This window comes from Jaculus jaculus, chromosome 2, assembly GCF_020740685.1.
Source record: "Jaculus jaculus isolate mJacJac1 chromosome 2, mJacJac1.mat.Y.cur, whole genome shotgun sequence".
Classification (NCBI taxonomy): Eukaryota; Metazoa; Chordata; class Mammalia; order Rodentia; family Dipodidae; genus Jaculus; species Jaculus jaculus.
In genome coordinates, this window is record NC_059103.1 from 168,693,948 (window position 1) to 168,711,894 (window position 17,947).

Below are 17,947 nucleotides of genomic sequence, written 5' to 3' on the forward strand. Positions count from 1 at the left end.
TGTAGTCTCAGGTGAGCCTTGAACTCACAGTAATTCTCCTACCTTGGCCTCCCAAGTGCTGAAATTAAAAGCATGTGCTATGATGCCTGGAAGAGAACTATTTTAATTTGGAACATTCCTTTCATCTTTAAAAATTTTTTATTTAGGCCAGGCGTTGTGGCACATTCCTTTAATCCCAGCCCATGGGAGGACTGGCAGACTTTGCAAGCAAGTACCTTTAACAACTGAGCCGTCTTCCCAGCTCCTCTAGTCTTTTTAAAATGTATTCATGTGGATACATTTTTGTAACATTGAGATAATACACTATAGCATTAACTTGGGATATTTTAACATGTTACAGAAACATTTTAATGTCTTACATAAGATTTGGTCATATGTACGAGTGATAATCTCTTCAACAGTTTTCTTGACTGCTCAGATTGGATGGTGATAACCATCTTTATGCATAAATCCTTGTATTTTTTTAAAATATTTTTTGTCATTTTTATTTCTTTATTTGAGAGTGACAGAGAGAGAGGGAGAGACAGAGACAGATAGAAAGGGAATGGGCGCGCCAGGGCTTCCAGCCACTGCAAACGAACTCCAGATGCGTGCGCCCCCTTGTGCATATGGCTAACGTGGGACCTGGGGAACTGAGCCTCGAACCAGGGTCCTTAGGCTTCACAGGCAAGCGCTTAACCACTAAGCCATCTCTCCAGCCCAAATCCTTGTATTTTTAATAACATTTATTTATTTATTAAAGATTTTATTTTTATTTATTTATTAGAGACAGAGAGAGGGAAAGAGAGACACAGAAAAAGAGAGAGAATGGGCACACCAGGGCCTCTAGCCACTGTAAATGAATTCCATATGCATGGACCACCATGTGCATCTGGCTTACATGGGACGTGGAGAATTGAACCTGGGTCCTTAAGCTTCATAGGCATGCACCTTAACCACTAAACCATCTCCCCAGCCCTATTTATTTACTTATTAAAGAAGACTAAATTAAACAGATATACCCTGTTCATGGATCTGAAAATTTCATATTGTTAAATAACAGGTCTTTTCAACTTAACAATAGATTCAAATCAATCTCTATAATAATCAATCTCTATAATAAATGCTACCATGCTTTTTTATTTATTCTAAAATATATTAAAATGGTCAAATAAACTGAAAGAGATGGACAAAATTAGAGAACTAAAACTACCTGACTTTAAGACTAATTATAATTCAACAATAACCAAGATGATGTTGAACTGTGAAAATATGGACATAAAGATCAATAGAACACAGTAAAGTTCAGCAATAGACTCACACATATATACTGAAATAATTTTCAACAAATGTACCAAGGAAATTCTATGGGGAATAAGTTGATATTGTCAACAAATAGTAATCATTACCTTGATTATGTTTGCGGTTTTATGTGATTATACATATGTCAAAATCATTAATAACATAAATATATCTTAAATATGTGCTGGGTTAGGGGGTTAAATTATACCTCAAAAACAAGAACTAAAAGGTGGCACATGTGCTTCATCACAGCCCTTGGGAGGCAGAAGTAGGAGAATCACTGTGAGTTCAAGGCCAACTACATAGTGAATTCCAGGTCAGTCTGGGCTATAGTGAGACCCTACCTTGAAATGCCAAAAACAAAAAGCAAAACAAAACAAAAAATCAGTAATTAAAAAAGAAACAGGGGGCTGGAGAGATGGCTTAGCGGTTAAGTACTTGCCTGTGTAGCCTAAGGACCCTGGTTTGATGCTTGATTCCCCAGGACCCATGTTAGCCAGATGCACAAAGGGACACACACACCTGGAGTTCATTTGCAATGGCTGAAGGCCCTGGCGTGCCCATTCTCTCTCTCTCTGTCACTCTCAAATAAGTAAATAAAAATAAACAAAAAAAAAAAATTAAAAAAAAACAGGGGCCGGCATGGTGGCATACGCCCTTAATCCTAGCACTTGGGAGGCAGAGGTAGGAGGATCGCCGTGAGATTGAGGTCACCCTGAGATTATATAGTGAATTCCAGGTCAGCCTGGGCTACAGCAAGACCCTACCTTGAAAAACCAAAAAACAAACAAACAAACAAAAAAACCAGACAGGGTGGGCTGGAGAGATGGTTTAGCAGTTAAGGCTTTTGCTTGCAAAGCCAAAGGACCTTGGTTCGATTCCCCAGAACCCACGTAAGCCAGATGTACAAGGGGGCGCATGCATCTGGAGTTCGTTTGCAGTGGCTGGAGGCCTTCATGCCCCCATTCTCTCTCTCCCTTTCTCTGTCTCTCTCTGTCTCTCTCAAATAAAAATTAAAAAGGGTAAACTACATATTTTCAAAATGGCAAGGTCATAAAAACCTGAAGAGAGGCTGGGGAAGTTCTGTGACCATGACTGTCATCTGTGGTGATAGAAATGCCTGATCTGGGGGCTGGAGAGATCGCTTAGCAGTTAAGGTGCTTGCCTATGAAGCCTAAGAACCCAGGATCATCTCCCTAGAACCTACGTAAACCAGATGCACAAGGTAACACATGTGAACAAAGTCACACATGCACACAAGGTGGTACACACCCCTGGAGTTCAATTGTGGTGGCTAGAGGCCCTGGCGCACCAATTCTCTGTCTCTCATATAAATAAAAATAAACCAGGCATGGTGGCACATGCCTTTAATTCCAGCACTTGGAAGGCAGAGGTAGGTGCATCACCATGAGTTTGAGAGAGAGAGAGAGAAAGAAAAAAAGAGAGAGAGAGAGAGAGAGAGATTATATCACGTGGGGAGATAGCTCAATTGGAAAAGTGTTTTCTTGCAAACATGAGGGCCTGAGTTCAATCTCTAGAACACACACTTTTTAAAAAGCCAGGCATTGTGGCCCACATTTGCGATCCCTGTGCTGGGGGAAAGACAGGAGTCTCTCTGGAGCTCACTGGCCAGCTAGTCTAACCTATTTGGTGAGTTCCATGCCACTGAGAGACCTTGTCTCCAAAAAGGTAGATAGCCTTCCTGAGGATCAACACCCAAGGTTGTCCTTTTGACTCCATATCTGCACGTGTGCACACACACACACACACACACACACACACACACACACACTAGCAGTTACTTCTCTGCTGGGACAAAACACCCTATCAAAGGCATGTTATGGGGGAAAGGTTTTATTTCAGGCTCATAGTTTCAAGAAGCTTCACCATGGCGAAGAAGCTGGCTCACTTCACCACATATCCTCAGCAGAGAGCAAGCTGTCTGTCAACACAGCAGGCTAGATGAGCCAACTTAGTCAACTCCAAGGTCTAGTGACACATCTCCTCCAGCAGGGCTCTGCTTCCCGGCCTCCACTAGCCGAGGACTCAACAGAGAACTTGAACACAAGCACTTGAGGCTATGGGGCCATTCACTTTCCAACCACCTCACATATCCACACACACACACAGGTGTGCACACCAACAAAAACATTAGCAAACTGGTAAAATTAGAAGGTGGATGATAAAGTATTGTATCAATGTAAATTTTTGAATTTATAACTACAGTTATAACTATAAGCCTGTATTGCATTTAAGGGGGAAAGACTAGGGTACATGTAACTTATTCTTTTACAAATTCTCTTACAATAGTTCAGAAAGATCTCAAAGAGATACCCACATGATAACCAAATGGAGTATATAATGTTAGAAGCATGTGAACCTGAGTAAATATATATAGGTATATTATATATTAGTTGGTTTATTCCTATTTTTAAATTTGCCAAGGAAACTATAGAAAACTAAATTAAATAGATATGTCATATTCATGGATCTGAAAATTCCATGTTATTAAATCTTTGTAAATTTGTTTCCAAATAAGTTTTCAAAATGCATTGCTATGTGGCTGTGGTATTGCAGAACTCACACACACACACACACACACACACACACACACACGCGTGTGTGTGTGTGTGTGTATATATATGATGAGTTCATGTGGTTTAAAGATATGTTATGAAATGTTTGTGGACAGAATGATTTAAGATCTGGGGATAACTTCAAAGTAATATGGGATCTTACAGAGGTGAGAGTATATGAAAGAAGAGAAGCCATAGACAGATCATCTTCTTTGCTTTGGAGTGGGCTGTGTAGTGTTTGTGTGTGGTGCATGCACGTGTGTGTGCAGATGCATATGCAGTGATGTGTACCCTTATGGGAGCCGGAGAAAGTCAGGCCTTCTCTGCAGTTGCTCTTCTGCCTTGTTTCCTTGAGATGGAGTCTCTCACGGAGCCTGGAGTTTGGTTTGACTAGCTGATTAGCGAGCCCCATCAATCCTCCTGTCTGTGTCCCACTCGGGGCTGGGGTTATAGACACGCACAGCCAGGCCTGACTCTCTGCGTGGGTGCTGGGGATTAAACTTGGGTCCTTGTGCTTGTGCAGTGAGCGCTCTTACCCACTAAGCCATCTCCCTAGCCCATCCACGGATGTGCGTGAAGCTGATGATATGCATGTGGATCTGCTGTACCATTCTAATTTTGCATCACTTAAAAGTTGGGAAGGGGGCTGGAGAGATGGCTTAGCGGTTAAGCGCTTGCCTGTGAAGCCTAAGGACCCCGGTTCGAGGCTCGGTTCCCCAGGTCCCACGTTAGCCAGATGCACAAGGGGGCGCACGCGTCTGGAGTTCATTTGCAGAGGCTGGAAGCCCTGGCGCGCCCATTCTCTCTCTCTCCCTCTATCTGTCTTTCTCTCTGTGTCTGTCGCTCTCAAATAAATAAATTTAAAAAAAAAAGTTGGGAAGGGATTGGAGAGATGGCAGGGTGGTTAAGGTACTTGCCTGCAAAGCCTAACAACCTGAGTTCATTTCCCCTGTACCCACGTAAAGGCAGATGCACAAAGGTGCATGTGTCTGGAGTTCATGTTCAGTGGCTGAAGGCCCTGGCAGACCCATATATTCTCTCTCTCTCTTCTCTCTCTCTCTCTCCCCTTGCAAATAAGTAATTGTTTTTAAAAAGTTGGAAGGAATTGGTATTTTCTTGTGATTTTTTTTTTCTTTCAAGACTATTATATGCTTTTCTGCTACCTCATTTATTTCCTTCAGTAGGGACTAGGAAAATTCTTTTATGACGAATGCTTTATTATGAAAATTATGTACATAGTTCACATGTTCCTTAAGGCAATAAAAATTCTCTTCAAGACAAAAGTCTTCTTTGAAGAGTCCATCAATGGCCACTTGTTTGGAGCAATTTTAAACAATGTGTCCAAGTTCCAACACAGCAAAATACTCAGACCTTTCAGTTGAGCATCTCTTTCCTTATTTAAAAATGCTTCTACGGGCTGGAGAGATGGCTTAGCGGTTAAGTGTTTGCCTGTTAAGCCTAAGGACCCCAGTTCCAGGCTCAATTCCCCAGGACCCACGTTAGCCAGATGCACAAGGGGTGCACGTATCTGGAGTTCGTTTGCACTGGCTGGAGGCCCTGGTGTGCCCATTCTCTCTCTCTCTCTCTCTCTCTCTGCCTCTTTCTCTGTCACTTTCAAATAACTAAATAAAAATAAGCAAAAAAATTTTTAAATGCTTCTTCAAGTAAAATTCTTTTATAACAAATTTCTTGAAACCATTTCTTTCCGAATATTTCAGTGTAGAGGAGAGACTCCCCAAAGATCACTTTTATTTATTTATTTATTTTTGGTTTTTCGAGGTAGGGTCTCACTCTAGCTCAGGCTGACCTGGAATTCACTATGGAGTCTCAGGGTGGTCTCGAACTCACCGTGATCCTCCTACCTCTGCCTCCCACGTGCTGGGATTAAAGGCATGCGCCACCACGCCCAGCTGTGGATAACATTTTTTAATTGGATCTTGAAAGATCTGATTTATGTCAGCTAAGTCCACTGAGGGAGTGTGGGAGGAGTTGGAAGCCCAGAATATCTGTGCCTTTTCCTCTAGTTCCTGTATTTCCCAGGAGTTAATTTTGTGTCCTATTGTTTGGTTCAGTTTAAAGAGTTTGAGTGGGCTAGTTTGATTCGGGGGAGGTTTAATTGCTTTAGTGGCATAAATTCCATAAAACACTGAGCTGAAATGTTTCTTCCCAGCCTGTAATCCAACAAACTAATGCCCAATTTTGATTTCAGTGGTTCTCATGTGCACCAAGTGAAAGAACCATGTTTGCAAATTCCTTTGTGGCATAAATACTTTGTAGCATGTCAAAAGGATTGTTTCTGTTTGGAGGGGGTATCCCTAGCCATGGAAATAGCTTTATGGAGAGATCCTTTCCTGGCATGAGTCCTTGAGGCATGCGTTTTATCCATGTAGGAAAAAATAATGACCAAAAATCCTTGGTTTTGTGCTGGAGAGATGGCTTAGCAGTTAAGGTGCATACCTACCAAGCCTAAGGACCAAGGTTCAATTCTCCAGGTCCAGATGCACATGGTGGCACATGCATCTGGAGTTCTTTTGCAGTGGCTGGAGGCCCTGGTGTACCCATTCATTCTGTCTCTCTCTATCTCTCTCATTCTCTGTCTCTAATAAATGAAAATAAATGAATAAATAAAAGATTTATTTTTATAATCCTTGGTTTTCATCGGCCAACTGTTTTTTTTTTTTTGTTGTTGTTGTTCATTACTCCTATGATCTCACTTTCTTTCAGAGATAGACTACTGTGCCTCACGTAACCATGGATGCCAGCATGAGTGTGTGAACACCGGTGAGTCCTATTCCTGCCACTGCCTGAAAGGCTTTATGCTGAATCCAGACAAGAAAACCTGCCGAAGTAAGTCGCACTGAGGAGGCATGTTCCACCCAATACTCCTCCCATTGGTTTTCCTTTCCAGGCAGATATTTTTTTTTAGATTTTTAAAATTTATTTATTTATTACAGACAGAGAGGGGGTGGAGGGGAGGGAGAGAGAGAGAGAGTGTGTGTGTGTGAGAATGTGCGTGTCAGGGTCTCTAGCCACTGCAAACAAACTCCAGACATAAGCGCCATCATGTGCATCTGGCTTACATGGGACCTGGAGAATCAAACCTGGGTCCTTAGGCTTCACAGGCATGTGCCTTAACCACTAAGCCATCTCCCCAGCCCTCCAGGCATATTTTAAGTAGGTTGTACTTGTAATCAGCACCAGTGTTGTTATTCTATCCTTTGTTCTCACCTTTTGGCTCACTGGATCCTATTGTGGGACTGGATTTGTTTAGCAACTCAGGGTCTATGCTGAAGTCCCTTCTATCTGACAGGTTGCTCACCCCTCCTCTCCATCCCCACAGGGGGCCTTGACAAAGAAAAGGCGCAGAGATGGGACAGCAGAGGAGAAAACTTGAAATCACAGGTCTGTCCTCTTAGACAGGAAGGATGGTGCGTGGCGGCACACGCCTTTAATCCCAGCACTCAGGAGGCAGAGGTAGGAGGATCTGTGTGAGTTCGAGGCCACCCTGAGACTACATAGTGAATTCCAGAAAAGCCTGAGCTAGAGTGAAATCCTACCTCAAAAAAAAAAAAAAAAAGAAAGAAAGAAAGAAAAGAAAAGAAAAGAAAAGAAAAGAAAAGAAAAGAAAAGAAAAGAAAAGAAAAGAAAAGAAAAGAAAAGAAAAGAAAAGGAAGGAAAAAAGAAAAAGTCAATCCTGAGACAGCCCCTATCCCTAACCACCCAGCTGTCCCTCTGGTTCACCTGAGCCAGAAGACAGCCCACCCCCATAAGGTTATAAATACCTTTTCAAGGGGAGGGCAGGCTCTCTGATCACTTGGGAACTTCCAGCTGTGGGTGAGATTTTCCTTCCACCGGGCCTGGACTGCCCCACTCAGGCCTAGACCCAGGCCCAGCAGGGGAGGCTCCAGCCCTTACTCTCCACATGGGCTCCTTTACTGCCTCCAGCTCCCCACATGGCAGGAGCTCCTTGAACTTTTTTTCTTTTCTCTTTTCTTTCTGTGCTTTTTTTTCCCAGGCCCTCAATGGGGGACCTCTTGCCAGATGGGTGCCTTTCCTTGGCCCTGTACTTCCCTCAATAAATACAATAATTTAATCATTTTTTAAAAAAGAAAAAAAAGCTGGAGAAATGGCTTAGCGGTTAAGGTGCATGCCTGTGAAACCTAAGGACCCAGGTTTGATTCTCTAGGTTCCATGTAAACCAGATACACATGATTGTGCATGTGTCTGGAGTTTGTTTGAAATGACTGAGGTCCTGGAGCACCCATTCTCTCTCTCTTTCTCTCCTTTTCTCCCTCTCTCTGTTTCTAATAAATAAAATAAAATAAAATAAAGCAAACAAAACACAACATAACAGCTATTATCAGTCAGTCCTTGTCACTGTGACAAATTGCCCAAGGAAATAAAGGAGGAAGGATTTGTTTTTAAAATAAAAGGGAAAAAATAAAGAAAAGAAAAAGTTAATACTCAGGGCATCCCAGCCAAATGCAGGGGATACAGTGTGTTAGCAGGGTGATGGTGAGGATGTGCTAAGTAATCCAGATGCCTGTTATCTGGAACACACTGATAGCATCAGATCTCTTTAAACTGGATTATTAGGAATGAGGCTATAGCTTAATGGTAGAGTGCTTGCTTAACATGCATAGGGCCCTAGGGTTGGTCACAAATATGATATAGCAGACAGCTTCAGGTTCACTGAGATGAACTTCCAGACCAGACATGGTTGGGAAGAAGGGATATTTATTGTAGTTTACAGATCCAGGGGAAGTTCCATAATGGCAGAACCAAACACACAAAGAGAAAAAGCCACACCGCACAGCACACTCAGGAACTCCAGCTAGGTACACTTTGCACATCTTTAGATTGGAATCTCAAACCCACCACCACACCTTAGGGCTGGATCGCCCAGTGGCCCAGTGACACCTCCTCCAGCCAGTTGGCTGCTGATCCAAACTACAAACTAATAAAACACTGAATATATTGGGGGCCATCTATTCAAACTACTACAAATGGCAAGTTGATATAAGTAAATAAATCAACAATCAGACACACCAGTCTGCTTCTGAGGGACGCTAGAAGGGAAAGCCCACCAGCCAATCCTCGACAGCTCAGGGTGCTTGGCACACGTAGGCTCAGCGCACACTTATGGAGTGGGTGAATGAATGGTAAAGGAATTGTTTTGAGATGTGTCATCCTGGAGAAATTGCAACTGTTACTGGAATTCCTTGGTCTTTTTTTTGCTTGCAATTTCCTGACCATGCCATTCATAAACTTCTGTGGAGCTTCTGGTTTTGTTTCCCTGCCTCTCTTCTGCCCACCACCACTTTGAGATGGAGCTTGCAGTCCTCCCCTTTGGGCCTGGCAGGGCTGGCAGCACAGGCATGCACACAGTGCGCTGCTTCAGCCACTGCTCTGGCCATGTGCACAGCAATATTCTTGCACGGCGGGACCTCCAGGCCTCTCTTCCACAAAGCACCATGGGCTGTATGTGTGCCCGAATCTAGACAAGTCACTTTCCACCTATAGCACAGATTAATGGACACACGCATTCTACTAAGTATTAAGCCATGTATGGTGGCATATATGGTCCATATTTTGAAGCTGAGCCTCTCTTATTAAAAGTTAATTCTGGGGCTGGAGAGTTGGCTTAACGGTTAAGGTGTTTGCCTGCAAAGCCAAAGGATCCTGGTTCGACTCTCCAGAACCCACGTTAGAGATGTACAAGGGGTGTATGCATCTGGAGTTCATTTGCAGTGGCTGGAGGCCCTGGCGCACCCATTCTCTCTCTCTCTCTCTCTCTCTCTCTCTCTCTCTCTTTCTCTCTCAAATAAATAAATAAAATTTATTTTTTAAAAGTTAATTCCCATGCTGGGCATAGCTTTAATCCTAGCACTCGGGAGGCGGAGGTAGGAGGATCACCATGAGTTTGAGGCCAGCCTGCGACTACATAGTGAATTCCAGGTCAGCCTGGGCTAGCATGAGATCCTACCTAGAAAAAAAAAAAAAAAAAGTTAATTCTCACTGGCCTTCCTGGCTATAAACCCTGAAAACAGCCAGTTGTTAAATGGAAGTCCTAATTCAGAGCATTTAAAATGTGAATACAATTAGACTGAATATTTTCCATTAGACCACACACGCCTACAGCATGTTGAAAGACCAGCTCCTCGGCCTGACGGCTCCTCTCGGTGCTGTTGACATCTTTTCTGGGGCTGAGGGAATCCTGGGCCTGACTGCACCACAGGAAATCAGTTGCAGGTGGGCTTATTTGTGGCTGAAGGCTCTTAGGGGGACAATTACACCAGGTTCTTCTTGGACACTTGGACACTTATACTTGTGTGTTTCCTGTGTGTTACTAATGGAGCAGAAAAGGGAAATAAGTCGGGCATGTGGCCACTGGCGGAGACTTTGCTTGAGACCCAGCATCTCTTGCCAGTCCCTCCACGATTTGCTCATCCTGCGCGCTCCCTCCACGCGCTGCTGGAGAGGCCGTTGGCAGAAGAGATGCCATCAAGACAGTCAGTGCACACATCGAGGGGAGGCTGAGAATGCAGCCCAAACTGGCCGTGATGGCCCCGTTTTAGGCTGTAGCACCTGCCAGAGGCCCTAACATTCATTTATGTACATTCAGGGGTGAAAATTTCATTTTCTCTTTAGCCAGGTGCCCTGTGATTGGTGTTTTTTTTTTTGTTTGTTTGTTTGTTTTCCATCCAGGAAAAATAGACTTTCCTCCTATGAGCTGGTGTCCTCATCAGCCCTTCTCCCAACATTCCCTCTTCATCATTAAATTTCCCTTTGTCTTTGCGGCAAGCCCAGCCCTGACCTCGTGAGGCCAGCTGCTCAGAGCTGCCCTGACACAAGGCTTGCGCCCAGCCCATAGATCATGGTAGGTGGCTGGAAACGGAAGCGAGCGTTCATAGTCTCTCCAGAACATTACATGGCCGAGGGAAGCAGAGCAACTGGGCTTAACATCTGGGGTTTGTCATTAGGAGTCTGAGGTCTCTGGGGTGATCTGAGCTTAGGGTACAGCTATTTATTTACATGATAGATTTGGCTGAATTTCAAATCTAATGAAAAATATATGTTTCAAAGAAACTCGATGTCAATTCAATTAAACTGGAAAAAGTCAAGCTCAAGGCCCACTGATGGAAAGACTCTTGGCCAGGATTTAGCCTTCAATCTCATCAGGGCCGAACTTCTCCTCCCGCCCCTAACCCCAAGACTGCACAAAGGTAGTGGTGACAAAGAGTGGACCCCAGGCTGACCCAGCCATCTAGGGGGAGCCCCATGGCTGAGTCAGATGCAGGTGTGATGCAGGTGGTGGACTCTGGGATGCTGGATTCTGACACCCACGTGGGGATGGCCCCAGAGCTGAAAAGTGACCCTCTACAAAGGCAGTGTGAAATCTCTTATGAGCCATGAGATATGAGGTCTGGTCAGGGCAATGTCGCTCAGCCACATGATGTCACCTTGGGTTTGGTATGTTTTACTTCTCCACACATGGATTTCCTAAATGAAAGGTCTGTACTCTCTGGTGCTACATGGTTTTAACCGGTCTGGTTTTCCTTAAACTTACTCTAATGCTGTTCAGCTGACATTATAACCTGAAACATGGAGTCACTCATCTTTCATGTTTTCAGTCTTCTCAGCTAAGTCTCTGACGCTTTTATGATGAATTTTATTATCTGACAATCCTGACCTCTGACCTCAGGTTTCTGCCAGACACACAGGGCCTTTCCAGATGAAGTGACATCCATCCAAGCCTGGCCCGTATTTGCCACTTTGCACCTTACGAGGCTCACGTAGCCAGATATGGAGTGCATAGGTGGTACTCAGTAGATATGTACTGAGTGTATAAATGAGCAAATGAATAGATAAGCGGCGTGTCTGAGACAGGGTGGCTCACTTGTGAAGAAAGCAAAGAGCTACCAACCTTTGCTGTGAAGAATCATCCTTTCATCATAGAGAAATAATGAGTGACCAAAGGGATAAGCATATCTAACCTGATTTAAGCATGACACAGTGCACGCTTAAACCAAAGCATTATATGACACCCCATTAATAGGTACAATTTCTTAATGTAATTTTATTTTATTTTTTATCTTTTCACAATTTTTATTAACATTTTCCATGATTATAAAAAATATCCCATGGTAATACCCTCCCCCTCACTTTCCCCTTTGAAATTCCATTCTCCATCATATTAATAGGTACAATTTTTTAAAGATTTATTTTATTTATTTATTAGATACAGAGAAAAGAAGAGAAAGAGAGAAAAAAAAGGTTGTGCCAGGGCCTCTAGCCACTGTAAATAAACTCCAGATGCATGTGTCACCATGTGCATTCTGGCTTACTTGGAACCTGGAGAATTGAACCTGGGTCCTTAGGCTTCTTAGACATGCACCTTAACTGCTAAGCCATCTCTCCAGCCCAATAGGTACAATTTTTATTTTATATATCTTTAAAGTAAACTTGAAAGGAACCACTTGGAGAAGGGTCTTTGTGTATGTTTGTGTGTATGTGTGTGGCTATATGTTTGTATGTGTGATCCTACTTGGGGGAAACAAAAAAGAGTTTTTGTTTTTGTTTTGCTTTTTGAGGTAGGGTCTCACTCTAACCCAGGGTGATCCTGAAATTCACTATATACTCTCAGGATGGCCTTGAATGCCTGTCGATCCTCCTACCTCAACCTACCAAGTGCCGGGATTAAAGATGTGTGCTACCAAGCCTGGCAAGATTTTTTTTTTTTTAAACAGATATTTGCTCTGTAACCCAGGATGACACCAAATTCACAATTCTGCTCGTAGACCTTCTCTTTATGTCTAGCTGGTCATAACCTGGGCCATTCCCACCCTTAGACCAATGCTGCCAAGGAGGACATGACTGCCTGGCTGGCTTACACAAGGCATGATTCATGCCTTGGGGGGCCACAAGGTTACAGTTGCTGGCAAGACAAGCAACAGTGCCTGCCACATCCCCAGCAAATGAACAATGCTATATACAGTTCAGCTGCTCCCGCCCAGCCAGTGAGGCCACTTTACCCCCATCCCTAACACCAGTGGTATAAAGGCCTCTATAATTTAATTTTGTTCCTTTTACAGTTCATCTCCCTTGTGACCTACTATGTTTAGGATCTTGCAGTTTTAGCATTGTCTACTGGGAAATTAGTTGTTCATTGAGTACTGGTTAGGAGGCAGCACCTATGGGAAGAAACAGTCTGGACAAGAGTGAGCACACCACAGGCCAGAACTGTTCTAACCGGGCCGGAGCAACATGTCTCATCCAGTTTCATGATCTGGATGCCGTCAAGATCAGAGCAAGGCTAAGCTTTTGTTTGTTTATTTGTTTGTTTGTTTTTTGAGTAGGGTTTCATTCTAGTCCAGGCTGACCTAGAATTCACTATGTAGTCTCAGGGTGGCCTCGAACTCACAGTGATCATCCTACCTCTGCCTCCCAAGTACTGGGGTAAAAGGTGTGCGCCACCACACCCAGCAAGGCTAAGCTTTTTTTTTTTTTTTTTTTTTAATTTTTATTTATTTATTTGAGAGCAACAGAGAGAGAGAGAAAGAGGCAGACAGAGAGAGAGAATGGGCACACCAGGGCCTCCAGCCACTGCAAACGAACTCCAGATGCGTGCGCCCCCTTGTGCATCTGGCTAATGTGGGTCCTGGGGAATCGAGCCTCCAACCAGGGTCCTTAGGCTTCACAGGCAAGCACTTAACCGCTAAGCCATCTCTCCAGCCCAAGGCTAAGCTTTTTGACCCTTCTTTATGCAATTGCCATTTCCTGACCTCCCTGAATCTCAGCTAGACATTTTGCAAGTGCAGCTTTTGTTTATTCTGCCTCTGTCAAATGTCTCTGCAGGAGGATGCTCCCTACATTCTCTGAACACTACCAATCAAGTTAACGTGAGGAAGTGACTGTGTTTGTTTGTTTGTTTTGGTTTTGTTTTTTTTGGGGGGGGTGGGGGATAGGGTTTCATTCTAGCCCAGGTTAACCTGGAATTCATTCTGCAGTCTTTGGGTGGTTTCGAACTCCCAGCGAACCTCCTACCTGTGACTCCTGAATGCTGGGATTAAAGGTGTGCACCATCATGCCTGGCCAGTTTGACTGGATTTTCTTAGCTTTTCCAATGGGCTGGAAAATGTGGCCCTCTCCTAAGCTCAACTCAACTGAGCCTTGACTTGGCCTTTGGTCATCAAAGGAGAACAAAGCCAGTGATGGAGAGCCCAGAAGTATACCGTGGGTTCAGGTTCCCTTTCCAACAAGCTCACGGGGAGCAGGTGCTGTTTTCCCTGGGTTCTGTAGAACACCCTGAATGCTTCCTGAGGTTCGCCTGTCTTTCTGTGTTGCAAAATCTTCTTGAAAACCTTGTCACTCCCTTGACCCTTGTCATTTCCACCTCCCAGCCACAGTTTAAATATTTTATTTATTTACTTATTTGAGAGAGGGAGAGGCAGATAGAGAATGGGCGCTCTTCAGCCTGTAGCCACTGCAAGTGAACTCCAGATGCATGCGTCACCTTGTGCATCTGGCTCTTGTGGGTCCTCAGGAATCGAACCTGGGTCCTTAGGCTTTGCATGCAAGCACCTTACCACTAAGCCACCACTCCAGCTCGTGACCATAGTTTCGAGCCTTCTTGCTCCATCCTGTGGTTTGCAAGGCCCTGCATGACCATCGCCCTCTCCTGCCCATCGTAGCTCCCGGTTGCTCCTCTTGGCTTTCTTCTCATTCTTGTGCTCACTGTGAGTTCCTGAGTTCAGGTCTCTACTTGTCTAACCTCCCTCCTTAAAGCCTCTGGTTGGCTGTGACCTCTTCCAGAAAGACAATCCTAGTTCCCAGGACTCAGCAGAGCCCTCCTGTGTGTGCTGTTCTGTGTTGTCTAATGTTCCATCCCCTTGTCTGCCTCCTCTCCACAGCACACGCCCCTTAGAGCAGGCGGCTTTGTCTTGCTTACCTTCACATCCGCGCGTCCTTCCTAGGGCCTGGTACTTAGCTAGCAAATGACCAAATGGTCAGTTCCTGGCTCACCTCAGCAGGGCAGCACCCACCACCTCTCTCCCAGAGTGTAAGGGAGTTTCCTCACTTTCTCCCCTCAGGGATCAACTACTGTGCACTGAACAAACCAGGCTGTGAACACGAGTGTGTCAACACAGAGGAGGGTCACTACTGCCGCTGCCGCCGGGGCTACACCCTGGACTCCAATGGCAAGACCTGCAGCCGTGAGTGCGCGCGAGCGATGTAGGCGTTGGTGGAGGGCGCAGGCTTTGCACTGTCCTTCAGGCTCACTGGCACCCTCCAGAGCTCCTGGCTTTCGCGTGAAACCGATGATCCAACAAGTGTTCATTTTCTTGCCTCAGTTTTATCCCTATAAAATGAGATTGTTAGTACTAGCTAGCTCAGAAGTTGAATTGGAAAGATGGAAAGAATCAGTATGTGCTGAGTGTGGTAGTGCACACCTATGATCACTCAAGAGGCTGAAGCAAAAGGATGGTAAGTTTGAGGCCAGTATGAGACATATGTACATATATATACATATATATATATACATGCATACATACATACATATGCATACATATATACATACATACATATGGCTAGACTCTCAAAAAACTGAAAGAAAAAATGAAGGAAGGAAGGAAGTGAAAGAGCAAAGGAGGAATGAAGGAAGAAGAGAAAGATGGAGCAAAGTAAGAAGGAAGGAAGGAAGGAAAGGAGGGAAGAAGGTCAAAAGAAGGAAATGTGTGGATTACTTAGAACAATGGTGCTATGCATAGCACTCAATAAATGTTAGCTACTATTATTCTTTGCTATTAAAAGGCACTGCCTGGAGTGTTGGCACATGCCTTTAATCCCAGCACTTGAGAGGCAGAGATAGGAGGACAGCTGTGAGTTCAAGGCCAACCTGAAACTACATAGTGAAGTCCAGATCAACCTGAGTCAGAGTAAGACCCTACCTTGAAAAAAAACAAAAAAAATTTTTTTTTTTTTTTACTAAGTCAGATAGGCCTGAATGCAAATCTAGGTTCTACAACATTCTACATATATTACCTTAGGCAAATTATTTCACTTCTCCAAGATTTGATTCCCCATCTATTTAAAAAAGTGAAAATCAGGCTGGAGAAGATGGCTTAGTGGTTAAGGCATTTGCCTGTGAAGCCTAAGGACCCATGCATGTTTGATCTCTGTCCAGAACCCTCATAAGCCAGAAGCACAATGGTGAGGCAAGCGCAAGGTCACACATGCCTACTAGGTGGCGCAAGCATCTGGCATTTGATTGTATGGCTGAGGCCCTGGCACGCCAATTCTCTCTCTCTCTTTCTAACAAAATAAGTAAGTAATGAAAATGACAATAGTGCTGACCCCCCCCCCAGGTATTTAATTGAGACCATTTCAATCTCTTCCCCTGGTGTGACTGGAGTCCAGCCCCAGGTTGAGACAAGAGGCCAGAAGGCAAGGGTCTCTGAAACCAAGAGCTGCCCTGGCTGAGCTGAGGGCAGAGCTGAGGAACACAGGGTTTTGTGAAGCCTTTTCTTAATTGTCTTGAGTCAGAGTCACCCCACTTGGTGATGTAAACACATGGGAACTTGCCGGCCTTGCCAGCTGGCCAGTGTGGTCACTTTTTATGAGGCACAGTCTCCACGCCAGGGCAGCAGTGGTGGGAGAACGTAGGGGCTGTGGAGGATCCCTGTGGCCTTGGCACGCTGAGAGCTGGGGCTCGGTGACATGGCCTTGCGCAGAAGGGTCCCTTTGTGTGGCCTTGCACCCAGCCCAACACACATCTGCTCCAGCCTTGCAGACAGAGGTAGATTGTGAGCGAGAACAGAGCAGCTGTTGAGCGTTTGGAACCTCAACTGCCGGAAGGAGAAGTTTCACAGCTGAAGTATGGGGTACAGAGCCAGCCTCCGGGGGACTTGTTCTCCTCTGCCTTCAGCGGAAACAAAGCGTCTTGATCAGGCTTCCTGCGTGCATGGATCTCAAGGCCCAGAGGGCTTTTGAATGAGGAAAGCAATGCGAACATCTTACTGTGTCACCTCTGGGTGTCTCTGCATCCTGAGTGAGAAGCTGGTGGGGACCAGGTTGAATGGATAATGGATCTGCCAACCCCTGATTTTTTTGCCCACTGCTGGCCCTGGCAAGTTATCCTGGAGTTTGAAGTCAGGTTCGCATTGCTGCCAGAAATCACCCGAACAAGAGCAGTTATGGGGGAGAAAGGTTTATCTTGGCTTTCAGACTCGAGGGGAAGCTCCATGATGGCAGGAGAAAACGATAGCATGAGCAGAAGGTGGAAATCAGCCCCTGGCCAACATAAGGCGGACAATAGCAACAGAAGAATGCCAAACACTGGCAAGGGGACACTGGCTGTAACTAATAAACCCGCCCCCAACAATGCACCGCCTCCAGGAGGCGTTAATTCCCAAATCTCCATCAGCTAGGAATTTAGCATTCAGAAGGCCTAAGTTTATGGGGGACACCTGAATCAAGCCACCACATCTAGGATAGGCTAGACATGACTTGGATAGGCCCATTTTTGTCACCAGGGACCAGCGTCTGCCTCCTCTCTCTCCCAGAATGTCTTGGGGAGCCTAGAAGAGCTCATAAGACATCTCATGAGAAGATAGGGCCCTCTTTCCTCTTTGAGGTCTAGTGAACTTTTAGAAACTGTAAGCCAACCAGTTTCTATCTAGGAGTCTCAGGGAAAGCTGTGACCTTCTGCCCCCCCCTTTTAGGCTTAGGGAACCCCAGGTCAAGGTGCTCACTCTAGCTCTCTAGAATCTCCAAACAACCCTATGAAGCATCTGCTTATATCGTATGGAAAGAGGGGAAACTGTGGCACAACCAAATGAAGTCACTTTCCATGGGTCCCCTGACTGATAGCTAACAGACTTAGAATGTGAACTCAAACATAGAGCTCCTGCTATCCTTCACGTGTTTGCAGTCCATCCATCCAACGGGTGGAATGTTCCAGAAGGTACGGGTTCCCAGCCACATAGGAGTGAAGAGGCTCACTTGGTGTGCTTGCACAAGGCCTTCGGTGTCAGCGCTGGCACTGAGGGCACGTTTCCTCCACCCGGGAAAGCTGGGAGGCAGCCCGC

General features: G+C 44.9%; 1 protein-coding gene across 3 annotated transcripts in view; it reads left to right on the plus strand.

Moving 5' to 3' along the window:
* Matn2 (matrilin 2) overlaps positions 1 to 17,947 on the plus strand; it is a 157,708-nt gene that overhangs the window by 105,101 nt on the left and 34,660 nt on the right. For 2 of the 3 annotated variants that reach the window (XM_004663056.2, XM_004663057.2), the window contains exons 6-7: positions 6,582 to 6,704; positions 14,951 to 15,073. In XM_004663056.2, the coding sequence (XP_004663113.2) occupies positions 6,582 to 6,704; positions 14,951 to 15,073 (246 nt within the window). The remainder of the gene's footprint in view (positions 1 to 6,581; positions 6,705 to 14,950; positions 15,074 to 17,947) is intronic. The other variant, XM_045143143.1, reaches the window with a different exon arrangement.